General features: G+C 35.9%; 1 protein-coding gene and 1 long non-coding RNA gene across 2 annotated transcripts; both read right to left on the minus strand.

Moving 5' to 3' along the window:
* Positions 1–2,803: 2,803 nt before the first annotated feature.
* Positions 2,804–5,189, minus strand: LOC117618291 (receptor-like protein EIX2). The gene is made up of 2 exons (XM_034347883.1): positions 4,910–5,189; positions 2,804–4,818 (listed from the first exon to the last, which is right to left on the minus strand). Exons 1-2 carry the CDS (start codon positions 5,187–5,189, stop codon positions 2,804–2,806), a joined length of 2,295 nt encoding a protein of 764 aa, XP_034203774.1.
* Positions 5,190–10,618: 5,429 nt separating this feature from the next.
* Positions 10,619–11,489, minus strand: LOC117619677. The gene is made up of 2 exons (XR_004584603.1): positions 11,317–11,489; positions 10,619–10,945 (listed from the first exon to the last, which is right to left on the minus strand). It is a non-coding gene; the product is annotated as an uncharacterized LOC117619677 (long non-coding RNA).
* Between the last annotated feature and the right edge of the window lie 5,347 nt (positions 11,490–16,836).

Raw genomic sequence — 16,836 nt, forward strand, 5'->3', positions numbered from 1 at the left:
CACCTGTAAGGGAGTTTTAAAGGTCAATACACCAGAAGGCATGCGGTTGATCAGGTGAACTGCGGTGACAATAGCATCATCCCAGTGATGGCGAGGAACATGAGCGCCAATCAGAAGTGCTCGGGCGGTTTCAAGAAGATGTCGATTCTTTCGTTCAGCAACACCATTTTGTTGTGGTGTCTGAGGACAAGTCGTCTCATGGATAATTCCATGTTGTTGGAAGTAAGTCTGAAAGTCATGATTGACAAATTCTCCACCATTGTCTGAGCGAAGAATCTGGATTTGAGCATTAAACTGAGTTTTCATCTGTTTGTGGAAGGACTGAAAACGAGAAAACACTTCGTTTTTATTCTTCAGCAAATAAAGCCATGTCATCCGTGTACAATCATCGATGAATGTGACAAACCATCGAACACCAGAAGGAGCAGTGATAGGAGAAGGTCCCCGGACATCAGAATGAATTAACGTAAATGGAGTAGTACACTTGTTCGTACTCAACGGGTAGGGCACACGGTGACTCTTGGCCAAAATACAAGTATCACATGTGAAGTCGGAGTCCTTGAAACCTGAGAATAAATCTGGTATAAAATGCTTCATATAACTAAAAGACGGATGTCCCAATCGACGGTGCCACAACCAGATTTGCTTTTGTTTGTTATCAAAGGAATGTGCCACACTATTAGCCACGCCAGGACTAAAGTCATTGACATAATATAGCCCCCCTCTCTTAGTACCACGACCAAGAATCTCCTTAGTGTGAATATCCTGGAGCAAACAAAAACTAGAGTAAATGAGTACACAACAATTCAATTATTTAGTAAGTTGACTAACTGACAACAATTTAGTGGATAAAGATGGAACAAGTAAAGTATTAGACAGTATGAGAGAGGATGAGAGTGCAACAGTGCCAGCCCCTGTCACAGGATAAGTAACACCATTGGCATTTGCAATACGGGTATGTCTAGGTTGTGTAGTATTCAGAAAATCATCAGGATCAAACGTCATATGATTAGTTGCACCGAAATCAATTATCTAGCTCTTGGAATCAATCTTATCAGAAGTATGGAATCCATAACCAGTACCATTACTGGTCATATTGCATTGTCCTCGATCTATAAGAGTAGCCCACCAATCATAGTAGCCATGCAATTTAAAACAAGTCTCACAAGTGTGTCTTGGATCACCATAATAAGCGCAATCTGGTCCATGTATCGGGGTCGTTAGTCTAGAAGTCATAATCTGTGCAGCGGAAGATGCATATGATACAAGTTGAGTAGAAATTTGGATCGGAATCTGAGCCTGAGTCGGGGTCGGAGTTGGAGTCGAAATCGGGATTGGGGTCTGAATCAGAGACAAATTCAGGGTCGGGGTCGTCTTCGGAGTCGAGGTCGGGGTCTGGGTCGTCAAAAGAAGATCCTGATTCTGGATCGGGTTCGGGGTCAAGGTCCGCATCTATAGGAGCTGAGCCATCTGGGCTCTCAACTCAACGATGGTTGGTTGAGAATAAGAGAAGGAGTCGGTGGTGCTACCTCATGAGGGTTGAAAAAATCATCAACCCCCATAGCGTTGGTGGAGGTTTGAAACTAGAGTCAGCAATTCCAAAATCACTGCTTTGATACCATGCTAAAATATGAAAACTATGAGAGAATTTTTGTTTGTTGGAATTTTTTATGTATTCTTCTCCTTGTAGGAGGTCATATTTATAATACAACGAAACCTGAATGGGCAAGTAAATAATAAATACCTAAATCCATTTACAGTAAGAAATCAGGAATTAAGGTAAATCAATTACAATTATAATAAGAATTCTTGGTGTATAAGGAAAGTAAATCAATATCCACAAGTCACGCCAACAGAAATCAATGTGGAACACAAATTGACCAACACATTCAAGCTAGTACCACCATATGTGTTATTTGTGGAATTTATTTCTCAAGCCAATGACATAATTACATGCGGACAAGACTCAAAGTGGTCAGACGAAATCACCCCTGCACAACGCGAGGACTTCTTCAGACTTGAGGAGACGTTAGACCACAGATAGGCCCAAACGTGCGTCCCCAACGGCTCATAAGGAAAGACCTCAACAAGGTCGTTTTTCTTATTGTTTTTGTTTGTTGTCGTTTTCTCTTCCTTTTTTTTTGGACACAGTCGTTTTTCCATCTTTTGTTTCTTCTGTTTTGGTGTTGTGATTTTCATTTCTAGGCTGTTCGTCTTTCAATAAGAAATGATAAATTGTGGTTTTGTTTTTGGCCAAAAGGCTCTATGATAAATGATACCGCCCACCACATTATCTCCTAATCACAAGGGTCTTAATTATAAATGATGAATTTGGCTTGGCCCGTTTCTCTTCATAAACCATTTTTTATTCTTTAACATATATCAAACGAAAGTTGGTACTACATATAATTCGGGCGGTATTTATTCAAATTTTCCTTAAGTTTTAAGTACAAGCGAATGGAGGAGGGAGTTTACAAAACATTCATTGAGTGTTTGGATGAGGTGGAGGTGGAAGAACTCAACTAACTGAACTATACCCCATATGAAGGTGAAATATATATTAAACAATTGTTGATGATAAAATACAAAAACCAAATGAATCTTAGCGACAACAATATATATATATATATATATATATATATATATATATATGATGATCGACGCATATGTTAATTCAAGTGGATGATGCTAATTTTTTTTGTACATATCATGCTAACTTCAAACGTTATATTCAATCTTTGAATACATATCATATTGCTGGCCTCAGGTTGAGTCATTCTTTCCAAAGTATGAAGAACTTGAACTATGTGGATCTGGCTAACTCATGGAACATCAATGTGCCAGAAACTCCCCAAAATCCAAAAGCAAATCCCAGCCCCATACTGATGTAAAATCCACGCGTTACAAGCCCACCCTCATGGTCTTGATTCCCTAAGCCAGTTTGTTGACCACTGCCTTTCTCTTTCTCTTGATCACACATCCTTTGAAGTGGAAGTCCACAAAGCAGAGGGTTTTCGGCAAAGGCTGACGGATCAAAGTTTTGGAGCTGATACCCCATTGGAATATTTCCAGACAGGTTGTTGTTTGACAAGTCCAAGTCACCAAGACCATATATCTGAAAAAGACTTGTCGGAATTCTTCCATCAATCTGGTTTCTTGATAAATCAAGAGACTGTAATAACTCCAACTTCCCAATGTCTGGATTTATTTGACCTGTTAGATGGTTTCGCGACAGGTTTAAAGAAACCAAACCACCAAGATGAATGATTTCTTTAGGAATCTCCCCCGTCAATTGATTGCTTGACAAATGAAAGCTCTTCACAAGTCCCAGAGTGCTCTTGTATTCAGACATCATTCCTTTCCATATTAAGGTTGCACGATCATCATAGCTCTCCGAAAAGTTCCCATTTCCAAAATCACTTGAATAGTGATGAGTGATGGTTAGAATTGAATTTCCTTTATCCACTAAAGCCGTCAAATTGCTGAGACACTTGGGTATAGTTCCAGAGATGTTGTTGATTGAAAAATCCAGTATTTGGACGTGTGTTAGATTGCATAACTGTAAAGGAATTCTTCCATATAAACGATTAGACCGGAGGATAAGGATGACCAACTTTGGAAGTTCAAACAGTAACCACCCAGGTATCAATCCTGACAGTTGATTTTCTGCAACATCAAAAACTTTCAAGTGTTTACAGTTCATCAAGGATGAAGGCAACTCTCCCACAAATCTGTTTCTTTTGAGTTTCAAGGTTTCAAGAGAATATAAATTCCCCAAGGTGGTAGGAATTTTGCCCAAAAAACCATTGTCACACAATTCAAGAACGACTAGATTTTCTAAATGCGTCCAGCAATCTGGAAGTTCTTCAGATACATGGTTCCTTGAGAGATGAAGAAGGGTTAAATTACTGGCCTTGATTCCACACAAGAAAGAAATGAACCCGGAAAGTTTATTGCTGGATAGATCTAGAGATGATGATTTTGACAGAAATGAAGGAATTGGACCTTCCAGTTGGTTCCGACTAAAATTTAGCTTAGGGTAATAAGCAAACTCCATTGTTGAACTTGGAAATGTTCCTCTAATTTGGTTGTAGGAGAGATTTATAAGGACAGCTGTACGTGACAAACCCCAAAACCAACTTGGAATGATGTCAGAAATTGTAGTGTTAGAGATATCAAGGGATGAATAATTTTTCTGAGTTTGAAGCCATTGTGGGAAATATGGACCCATCTTGCAAGACCACAATATTATGACACTCAATTGAAAAGGAGGAACCCAATCAGAATGGAAGTTTAAAACTAGTGAGTTGGAGGATAAATCCAAATATTTTAACTTGGAGAGTTTTGAAAAATGAGTTTCAGAAATCACCCCTTCCAAAGAATTCTTACCAAGATTGATATACACCAGATTGGACATTTGTCCAATACTTTCAGGAATTCTCCCGCTTAATCGATTTCCGTAGAGAGATAATCGTGTCAATGATTGCATTTGCCCAATACTTGCAGGTATTCTTCCACTTAATTGATTTCCATAGAGAGATAATTCTGTCAACGATGATATTTGCCCAATACTTTCAGGTATTTCTCCGCTTAATCGGTTGTTAGAGAGATACAAACCTTCTAGTTGCTTTTGAGAACATTTAGACAATATCTGAACAAACTTGGGAAATTCTCCACTGAGATTATTGTTTGAAAGCCCCAACGATCTCAACATGCATAGCTCCGAAAACGAATTTGTTATGTCTCCTTCAAGTTGGTTATCAGTGAGATTAAGGACTGCAAGAGAGCTCATGTTGCCCCAAACATCCATAGCTGAACCTGCAGTCATGCATATATAATTAGTAATATATAGTACGTAGTTAAAGTGATGCTGCAGCAAGCCAATAATTTAAATTAGAACTAATCGTACCTTGCAAAGATTGGGATCCAAGCTGAAGTTCAACAACCTGGCCAGTTTGGTTGCTGCAGTAGACTCCTTTCCACCTGCAACAATCATTGTTTTGGCCTTCTGAGGTGCCCCATGTAGAGACTATTTGACTGCGGGTATCCACGACGAGGCCTTGTTTGAATGCTAGGAGGGCTTGTCTTTCCCTCTCTATGCATCCATTTACGGAAGGACTCATGTGTAGCAAAGGCACCACAAAAGCATGCCAGAGTTGGAAGCACCTTCTGAGGTCAACTATGGCCATCGAAGTGTGAGGGAGGGAGAGGAATAGTTGTAAGAGAGACAGATAGATAGAGCTGGAGAGAGGGATGGACGGATTGAGGTTGTGGTTTCTATGTTGCAGATAGAATTATGGAATAGTAAACGTTATAAAGACGAGAGAGACAGAGAGAGACAGAGAGAGAGAGAAGAGACATTAGACTTCTTTTATCTTAGTCTACACTCGCACCACACGGCAGAGTGGCTCTGATACCAAATTGTCACATCCAGGGATCAGCTCTGCCGTAGCACGATATTGTCCGCTTTAGGTCCCGTATCTGCCATCACGATTTTATTTATAGGAACTCACGAGCAACTTCCCAGTGGGTCACCCATCCTTGGATTGCTCCAGCTTCAACTCGCTTAACTTCGGAGTTCCCATGACTCCGAAGCCAGTGAGCTCCCGAAAGGCCTTGTGTCATATGGAGGTAGACATGTACATACAAGGCACATCACTTCCTTTTCATTGGTCGATGTGGGATGTTACATTATTTTTTTGGCTTTTAAGATTTTAAGGTTTTAAATTTATTAAAATTCATTTTAAATATATATATACAAGGAGCTTCAGTTGAAGGACACCCATGTATGGCCCACTCGGTATTTTATTGCACTAATCCAAACATTTTATTTTGTAGATACTCATTCAAAGATCATTTCTGTAAATACAAGAGACGAGAGAGAAAGAGAGAGGACATTTGACTTCTTTTACCTTAGTCTTTAATCCTTTTACAGAGATACAAGAGATGAGCTTTGTCTAAGGAATTGCATGGGTACTGACAGTACGTATCGAAACCGAGTAGCCCAATCTTTATGTAGTGGTATTTTTCTTTTTAATATTAGAAGATGCTCCGAATTTAAATACTCTTTCTTGAGAGAAATATAAGTATAGCCAAAAAGCTAATTACATATTAAGTAAACAAAGTGGAAATAACTTTTATTATTATTTTCAAGTTTACAATTGTCGAAGAAAATATATTTTCTAATGACATATACTGCTTTTCCTAATGAAAAAAAAATATCTTTCTATTTGGCTGCAGAAAACAGGTATTAATTTTTTGTAGGGTAATGCCATTAACACAGATTCCCCGACAAATGCACTCAGTAAAAGCAAATGCTTTCGCGTTCCTCTACAAGCAAAAGTCCGACAAAGTTAAAGTAAAAAGGAAAGTAAAAGGATCCGTGCTTCAACAGTATGAAGTCTCGTGCTCCAATAGTCAAGTCAAGCATCCAATGCTACCAACAGTCTAGTAGCATTGTTCTATTTAAAGAGGCTTCGGCCTCAGTTGTAATCAGTTTCAAAAATTCTCTCAGAAACAACACTCTGAAGAATTACTGTATGAGAGCTATCTAATAGTATGTAAGTCTGCATTCTCAAAATTAATAGATTTCTGTGTTTTCAATATCTATATTTGCATATACTCATTAATTTTATTTGCATATATATATATATATATATATATATCATGTGCCTTGATGTTATAGTCTTTTCTTATTGAATTTCACCAGTAAGTTGTAATAACGCTTACTTCTCCTCTAAATAAACCTGGAATTTTGGGCTGCATATCTCGAAGTTTGCCGCAAAATCATGTCCCATGGCTTGTGCTAACATTTTTCCAATTTATTGAGTGAAATTGTACAAATATATATGTATAACCTATACATGTGGTACATAGGTGTCTTTCGACAAAATTATACGGATTATTTGTGACTTTTAGCTAAAATTACATGTATTTATAGCCTCATTGTGTGCTAGGGTTTTGGGAGAATAATCCTTATTTGGTTAAGATTATTCTTCCCCAAAAAGATGATAGGAATTACTCCAAGAGATTTGGTGGAGATTGGTTCCTTGATTTAGGGAGATATTCATATCTTACATCAAAGATAATTTCCCTAATTAAATAGGAATTAATTAGGGTAATTAGTTTGATCTAAGGAATATTCATTTTCCATGTGTCGTCTTCTTGTTGGCCCGTGAAATATATGCTCCCACAGTGACACCAAAGCAGTGCTATATATTTATACAAGACATTACATGAAAAAGACCACGACCAGCTCACCTTGCTAAAATTTTGTTTGTTTATATGTTTTTTTTTAAGCACCTTTTCTATTGAGAGGGGTGATAGCATACTAAACTCACACACACTACACGGGATGCTATGACCTGAATCGAGGACCTTACTTGGAGGGAGCATTTGCTCTAAATCACTACACTATTGGGTCCTTTGCAAATCCTGCTACAAATTAAGTTAGACACTAATTGTAATTTCCATGATGCAATTAAGTGTCTAGATATAGACTTGACGTCAGTAATTGAATAAATTTGGAGTTTTCAATTAGTTCGGATCACACTATATTGATTGACTTGATAGACAAAAACTCAGGTTGCTTGCTGAAGAGTATACAAATCAAATAATCACTTTTTCTTTTTTCTTTTTTCAATAATTTCTAATTTTATATTGGAGAAAATTTTTGAGGGTAAGCTAAGTGGAACTACTCGAAATTTGGCCCTATATTTCCTAATTTTCTTCCCACGCAACTATTAACCTAGACTAGACTTGAGAATTGAGATTGTGATTTGCCTTCCAACGCAAACCAAACTCTTTTCTCACTATTGTCTTGCAGTTGTTGACTCGGCTTGAGATGGTTGGTAACGGTGCCTTTCGGTGTCCTCTCAACCTTTTCCTCCCATCCATGGCGGGGTTCAAGTTACAATTATCTTCTTGCAAATATGGACCTTGACTTAACTGAAACATATGTCTACCAACCAATATTATTACTGTAGGTATATACATTTATTAATACTTATATAGTAAATCATAAATCTTCCTCCAATTATATATTAAAAATAAGATAAATTAATATTACATGCGGTGTTACGATTACTCTAAAAAATTTATCATATTATAATGTATAGTGATGATCATGAAATTCTTTAGTAAGAAGGAGTATATTTAGTGCTGAATCTGATCGCTAAAGTTTCAAAGCAAGGAAGTCAAAGTGTCCTTCATTTTGTATTCAGCTTCACCTCTATTAGAGAGATGATACACAAGTTGGTCTGTAAAGATGGTCTCTTTAGCCATCAAGGTAAAACTACATGGATTATTTGACTTTTTCTCCCCACGCAACTATTGACTTAGATTTTTAATAACTCGAACTATTGACTCGGCTTTTCTTCACTAAGATGATGAGGATAGAGATGTGGGGGGAAAATCCGACCAATCCCGTTGCCATCCTCAATAAATTTGACTCAGTAATTGAATCAATTTTGGAATTATTTATCTGGTAGTTGGCCACCATATTGATTTACTTAGTCTCGGCATACAAAAATGAGAACCACTCAATTCAGATGACTAGTATTAGTCATGCAAGGCAACCATTTCCATCAAAGACCTTATGGAAAACAATATTTGTTTTTCAAAACAAATTAAATACCAGCAAACAAGACCTTATGGCATAATGGGCAACTTTGGAACAAAAAATTATTTTAAAAAATTAAAAAAAATTATTACAACAGAAAATATTAAAAAATAAATGTAATCGATTTGTATCAAAGTCGTCAAATTCAAAAATTAAACCCAACTCTCAATGAAAATTTAGATCTATATCAACTTTTCTATTTAAAATATAGTGCAGTACAAATGCAAATGAAACAAGAACGTTGAAAGTTCCAATTAAGTTCCTACAAAAAGAACCACTACTGAACATGGGTCTGGTTCAGTGATCTCTTTGTAGTTATTATTCCAATAATAGTCGCAACAGTCGCAGATACCCAAGGCAAGCATGAGTTTATACGATGACAACTAGTAGCTCAACACTACTTCCATAACCACTATTTCCAAACTCCAGGATTGAATGCATTAATTCCCATTGCCTAGGAATGACATTCTCAAAGAGTTCATGTTACGTATACAAACAAACTTATTAATAGTAAAATTTACTAAAATCAAATCTTATGTAACAGCTACTATAAATAATACATCCAACTTTCATTCCAAAATTATGATCTCGAAGTTCGGTAATAGCAACATCAAAACACTTCTTACAATTTACTTCAGAAAGGTCCTTTGTACATTCAACCATACCAAAAACATGTTTCTCTTTGAATATTTTCATCTTCCCCTGAGCATACAATCCAAAATGTCTCTTGGAGGAAAAAAGAGAAAGATAAAAACACAAAAGAATTACTGATTGAGTGTAAAACATGTTCAACATATTGAGCTTGGATTCAATTGAACTTTTAGAACGAAAAAAACAAGTGTGTACATTCAAGATTATCGTGCTCTTATTTATATGATCATTGTCGTATTAGTGGTAGAATACTATAATTAAATGTTATAACATGCTCGTTATACATTCATTTATATTTTACTTACTAGTAGTAGAATAGTAGAATTGTTTACATGTGTATATATATATATATATATATATATATATATATTAAAATTTGAAGTATTTTTCTTTTGAAGCTACAATATAATTAAGTTCTTGTAGTTTTAAATATAGTTGATGGGTAAGCTTGCGCTTGTTCCTTTTAAATAAATAAAAAGTATATAATTTTGAGTACAGTGAAGGGGTATTGAGTATCGTGTTTGTTTCTTAAAGCAAAGCAACAATATGAATACAGTGATGCATATCTGTCGATTACATTTTAGTATCTTGTGGTTTACTCCAAACCCCCGATTTATAATTTAACATCAACAATTCTATGCACCAATTTTTTTTTTCTTTTCTTTAGCTAGATTTAACTAATATGCGGAATTTGGCTTCTCTACGTTTGTAAAATACAGGATGTCTAGTCCCTTTTTTTTTTTTTTTGGGGTTACCAAAATTGACGTAAGTCTATTTCTACTGTTTCTTCACTCCCCTTCCATTCTCTTCCTACATGATGCTCCGATTTAACTATTGCCAGATCATATCCTTTATGAAAATACAATTCCACATATTTTATTTATGTAAATCTTAATATTCATATAGTGACGAATCCATGAATTTTCAAACGAGGGGCAATATTTAAAAGGCTAAAAGTTCAACAATAAAAAATATTTATTACAGCAATAGTTGTAATAGACGACAAATTCTTTAAACACTATTGTCTTATTTTACAAAATAACAGTTTATCATAAAAGCATCGTATAGTAGAGTGTAAAAGTGTTGGAGCAGTTGAGTTCTAAGCCTAGGCCCTGTTTGGTGGGCTGGACTGGATTGGTTAGGATTGGATTTGGAGTATTGGACTGGTTTGACTTGAATTAGATTAGACTTTAATAATTTGTTTGGTACATTAAATTGGGTTAGACTGCACTCTAAGTATGGACTGGACTACATTGGACTTCAAACAAAATTTATTTTAAAATTTTATTTTAATGTTATTTAATATCAGAAATAATTAAATTTAATAAAAAAAACATGTACACAAAATTAAAAATAAGAAATCACATGAAGATATCATAAAAATAGTCCTAAAATTCACAAAAATACATTCAAATATACTGCCTTTGTTGGTATCACCGTCTTCACCAATCTCCACTCTTGAAGCCATTGAAGTTTCAAATGATTCTGCAATTTTCTTAAAGCCAGTCCCTTTGCTATCTCCTCTCACTCTTCAAATTCAAATCCAAAAATAGCAAAAGTCAAAGAAAACCAATATGAAATCAGTAAAAGTGATTCGCACCAGATCTTCAAAATTTGATATTCACTTGAAATCCATTCCCAATAGAACTATGAATCGGAACCCAACAATACAATCTGAAGACCAAATAAGAAAAGAACAAAAATTGGTGATTAGGATGGATATGAAGCTATGAAGAAAATCAAAACTGGTGATTAGGATGACCCAAAACAAAACAAAATTAAATTGAAACAAAATAAAAAAATCGACAGTATGAAGCTACGAAGAAAATCAACAAAGCAAAAAACAAAAACATTGCTTCAAAAGCAAAAACCCATCCAACAACCAAGCAAGAAGATCAGATTTCTGGTTATGATCAGAGGTTTGACTGAACATTTTCAAAAGAAGAAAAACACAAACGAAACCAAGATGTGAATGAGTTTCAGATCTGGAAAGCGTGCGATGAAAGAAGAGGAGAGAGGAGATATGGGAGAGCATAGATTCGTACCGTTCTTCTCTTTTGATTTTTGCTTCAATTTCAGTCACAAAGCCTGCGAAGTTGACGCGCAAAGTCGACGAGGCTCAATCACAAAGCCTGAGAAGAGAAGCTTCGTTCTAAACCCATGTCTACCGATGGGTTCTGTACCCGCTCTTATTCCAGACTGGTGTCCAATTACCATATCCAGTAGGGGTGGGCACGGTTCGGTTTGGACCGGTTTTTGCCTCAAATTAGAACCGATCCGGTACTATTCATGCGGTTTGGTTCGGTTCGGTTTTAATAAAAAAAATTCAAAAACTGCCCGGTTCGGTTTGAACCGATTTCGGTCCGGTTCCGGTTCCGGTTCGGTTTTGAACCGGATTATAAAAATTATTTTTTTAAATTGTTTTGTAATACAATTCTCAACTGAAATATTATTTTTTTACTTGAAAATTAACAAATTATTCAATTTCATATAAAAATAAATATTAAAGTGAGAAAAGAGAGATATTTTGACATTGAACTTGGATAAATATTAAGTTTTTTTTTAGTGAAATTAAAAATATAGCATTAAATATAAATATATATTGAAATTATATTTTTTTTAGTTTCACCGGTTCGGTTCGGCCCGGTTCGGTTTTTGAAGACATGGAACCGGATCCGAATCCGGTCCAAACCGGTCCGGTTCGGTTTTTGACCGGTTTTTGACTTTTTGGTCAACTCGGTTTTTTTCCGGTTTGGTTCGGTGTGGTTCGGCTCGGATTTCCGGTTTGCCGGTTTGAGTGCCCACCCCTAATATCCAGTCATGATGTATTTTAACCTCACAAAAAATAGACTCGGCTCATATTCATTTTAATTGGATATATTTAATTCAGTCCAACTCACCAAACATGTATACGAATAAAGAGAGAGCCAAAGAAGAGAAAATTAAAAAAAAGAAAAAAAGAAAGAAGACATTTTATTTAAGAAAAGAAAAACAAAAAAACATTATATCAAGACTTCAAGTTCCAAAGCAAGGGATGTTCATCATGGTCCACCGACCGTTTAATTTCAACTTGGGCTTAGCTTCTTCAATTTCAAGGCAAGGCTGCTTTAGATTTCCTTTTTTTTCTTTTTCTTTTTTTGCCTCGCCCAAAACACATCGTTTTCGCTATGATTTAAAAAACGAAAAAAAAGAATGTGCAACGAAGTAGCACATCAAAGAAGAGGAAAAAAAAAAGGTCATTCAAGTATTTATTCAAACTGAGGCCTCGTTTAGTTTATGGGAAATGAGGTTTGGAAATGATAATTCAATTAATTTTCTATATTTGGTAAGTCCAGGCAAGGGAAATGGTTGCCTGACACATGGGAAAGTAGGGGGGAAAGTGAAGCCCTCTTCTCAACGTGGATTTTGTTTTCCCTCCTCATGGGAAAATTTGGGAAAATGAGCCAACATTCAATGCACAATTTTCATGACTATTTTGTCCCCATGAACAATTTAGAATTATAATGTATAATTAAATGCATTCTTTTTTTATTTGATTTAATATGGGTATAATTGAAAAATTATTTAAAATTTGTTTTCCATTCCTACTCAAAACAAACATGGGAAAGGAAATAAAGTGAAATCTTCCGGTTACTTTCCCGACATTACCAAACGTGGGAAAGGAATATTTCATTCTCATTCCTTAGGAAATGACATGGAAATTGATTTCCCCTCATATCTATTCCGTGAACCAAACAGGGCACAGGTGTGCACCTCCAAGGCAGAGCAGAGGGCAACTTCCAACGACTCCAAACCTTTTTCCGGTGAGGAGAGGTCTGCACCTACTTACACCTCTATGAGTTCGTCATTGTATTCATGTATATGTGGGCTAGGTCAGTTGGACTAGTATGTCTGGTCCTTTGCACTCAATTTCAAACCCCTGCCACGTACATTAGAAAGTAAGGTTTTTTTCTTCTCATTTTTTAATAAGTATATAGACAACAATACTCCAGCTTGAACCGGTTAGTAAAGTTACTCAACTTTTAATTTTATAATTCAATCGGTTCAATTTTTAAGTTCTCATTCAAAGATCATTCATACATAATTTCATCCAAATTTAAACACTTTTACGCACTTGATTAGGGTCATGAACATTTCATTGTTTATTTAAAATGGTGTGTTTCCTTTATTTATTTGATTCATTGGATAACTAACGAAAGCATGTTGTTGAATACTAACATGCATATTATTGCACATGGATAACATATTAGAACATGAACACCCAACTTAAAACTGATTTGCTATAAATCAAAAGGCCTATAATCTTTGAAGCACTAATGCAAAGCTTCCATCCTCTCCAGCTCATATCCATAATCACTTATAAGTCGTCCCACTCAGCTAAGTACTTAAAAGAAAGAGACACTGAGCAACTCCTTTATAACAGTCATTAATTGGAGTTTAACCAACAACGCATTTGTTACCCAACAATCTGCTTTAGTTTGGTGACCCGTAGAAAAAAGGCGAACCCACGATCATCTTTGGATGAGTTTCTCTAGCTAGGTCATCCCCTTCCTCTAGCTCTCTCTCTCTTTGAATGGGTTTCAAAAGCAAATACTATCATTTTATTGTTCACTACTGCACTCCTCATCGTTTTATCAATAGATCCTTTTGCATCATGTCCTTCACCATTCTTCTTCAAAATTACCATGGTAAACATTAATCTAGACCATAGGGATAGAACCTTCTTCATTCTGCAACACTTGGAAGTGTGTGGGTTGAAGTAAATAAAAACATGTGCCATTCTAGTTATAAAGTGATGGTTAAACTCGTATTTCTTAATTGAGAGCCAAAGGAGTTGAACTGTGGGGTACAGTTCAAAAGATGATGTTCATAAAAAATAAAAATAAAAATCGAAAATTTGAATGCGTGTTAGATGACATAATTGTGATGGAATTACGATTCAGAGCTCGGTTCCTAACAAATTCTGTATGCTTGTAAACCTAATTAGTCACTTCGTGTCAAATGCAAGGTACATGTTTATGAATTTTGTGAGGCGACAAGAAATCAGTGTGGAACACAAATTGACCAACACATTCAAGCTAGTACCACCGTACGTGTTATTTGTGGAATATATTTCTCAAGCCAATGACATAATTACATGCGGACACGACTCAAAGTGGTCAGACGAAATTACCCCTGCACAAAGCGAGAATGAGATCCGCCCCTTAGATCAGGACGACACCGTTTCACCTGAGAGGAAGTCACGTCTTCTGACTTAAGGAGACGTTAGACCACAGATAGGCCCAAACGTGCGTCCCAACGGCTCATAAGGAAAGACCCAACAAGGTCGTTTTTCTTAGGGAAATAGCCCAAAATGCCATCATTTTTATAATTGTAATTGAAAATACCACCCTTTTTTAAAAATTTTGGAACTATCACCTATAAATAGAATTTTATTGTCCCCTTATTGCACAGATATCACTTTTGCTGAAATTTTATTGTCTCTGTTTTGCTGAAGTTCTCTCTCGCCCTCTGTCTCTTCGCTGCCCTCTGTTTCTCTTCACTCTCCGGTGGCTTTGCTCCGAATCTGTGGTCCTTCAGCTCTCAGTCTCTCCTCACTGACTGTCTCTTCTCTCTTCCTCTCCCAGCGACAGGTACTGTTCATCGGCATTTTCTTACAGTTTAAGGGTTTCTCTGAAGTTGTTTTAGGGTTTATGCATTTCTCTGAAATTGGTTGAGGGGTTTGTTCGAAATTGGTTGAAGGTTTAGGGGTTTCGCTGAAATTAGTTTAGGGGTTTGTTCGAAATTGGTTGAAGGTTTAGGGGTTTCTCTGAAATTGGTTTAGGGGTTTCATCGAAATTGTTTTAGGGGTTTGTCTGAAATGATCTGAGTATGATGATTCCTTGTTTCAAACAGGGAATGGGTTTGTTCTTTGTGGACTGATGCTTGCACTGCTGTTGTGTTGCTGTTGCTGTTGCTGTTGCTATTGCTGTCGTATTGTGTTTTTTTGCTAGTGTATTGCTAATGTAGTGATGTTGTGTTGGCATTTTAGTGCAGTTGTATTTTTAGTGCAGTTGTATTTTTAGTTTTAGTATGGTTTTATTATGGTTTTTGTAGCAGTTATTGAATGGTATTTGGTGGCTTAGTATGAGTCTTTATGAGCATTGCATTTAACCTTCTTAGAAGTCTAATTGGTATCTATTTTGTTTGTTGAAGATGATATCTAAAGTGTAAGACAATTAACCTGTGTATGGTGATTTCTTCTCTGTGGATCATTACCAAAAAATACTCGCTGATTATAGTTTACGTAGAAAATGTGGCCATGAAAAGAATTTGTGGCTAAAACTCCATGATGGAAGCAACCATTTTGAAATATCTTAAGCAAACTGTTGGTGGCTTGCTAAATTCCTTAATTTTTTTCTCTTTATCTTCCAACGAGGTAGTGACCCTTCACATTACACTCAATTGTGCAAAGGATTTGCATGGTTGTCTGATGGAATCGAAGAATAATTTACATAGAAAGAATTTCCTTTGTTATCGTTCGAAGTTTTTCATATATGAAAGAAACTTCTAGATTGATAAAATATCTCAAGACAGAGTTTGACAAAATCAAGTATTGTATAAATATTTGAACTTGTAAACTCCCAACCATATCATACTTTTTGTTTGAGAATAATGCTTGTTAATTCGACATATTTTTGTATAACTTTGTTTACTAAGTTTAGGGCTTGCATATTGGATATGGATGAGTTTTGTTTAGAACCATATGTGGTGTAATATGAGTTGTTTAAAAGTTTGCTGTTTTGTGCTTGATCATTGTGTGCTTAAAAGAAAGCGGGAAATGAGTGAAGATGGGAACCTACCACCAGCAGCTGTGGTTTAGAGAAATGGGGACATTGATTTTGCTATAAGCTAACTGTTTAAGCTTTTGCTTTTGTTGTTTGTGTATGGATACTTAGAGAAGTCTGTTTCTGAGGAGAACTTATAATTTTGTAATTGTACATGTCTTACAAACATTTTATACCGTTTTGATGGTTTATTTATGAATTTATCTTTGATTTTTTGTTAAGAAAAAACTGAAGGGATGGTGCCAATTTCTTTCATTTTCTTACATTTGAAAGGAGGGCCATAGTAGAGTCAGTATTGTGGTTGCCACTAATTCATAGGATGTTCCATTACATTATACCTTGAAGTGAATAAATTGTTTCCCGATATCTTGTTGTTTTTTTAAACTCTTTCTAGTCAGATAGATTTATATTGTTACTCCTGAATTGTTGTCAATTAGGCTTGTGCTACCGCACATTCCCATTCTAGCTGAAGCTGTCTCATGATTAGATGGTGTGATTATATGGTGTGTTGAGATGTGTGTTTAGATATTATATTATGCAGGAGTGGTAGAGTACTGGGTGTGTTGAAACTTGGCTTTGAGCCATTAAATGAGGAGGTCAGTTGTAAATAGCTGGGGTTTTGTTTATGATATGTATTTTTTCAATTTGTTTCACTTCATATCCTATAATAGGCTGTTCATAAGTGGTGATTGTTTATTGCTTGTTATTGTGTAGATTGCAACCGACTGAAATTCTGTT

This window comes from Prunus dulcis, chromosome 2 (assembly GCF_902201215.1).
Source record: "Prunus dulcis chromosome 2, ALMONDv2, whole genome shotgun sequence".
In the NCBI taxonomy this organism is placed as follows: Eukaryota; Viridiplantae; Streptophyta; class Magnoliopsida; order Rosales; family Rosaceae; genus Prunus; species Prunus dulcis.

Bases quoted from the DNA above. Each gene is read 5' to 3' on its own strand.
- LOC117618291 (XM_034347883.1), bottom strand. From the start codon at position 5,189: ATGGCCATAGTTGACCTCAGAAGGTGCTTCCAACTCTGGCATGCTTTT. The intron at 4,819-4,909 runs GTACGATTAGTT...GCATGACTGCAG, and splicing joins TGGATCCCAATCTTTGCAAG to GTTCAGCTATGGATGTTTGG.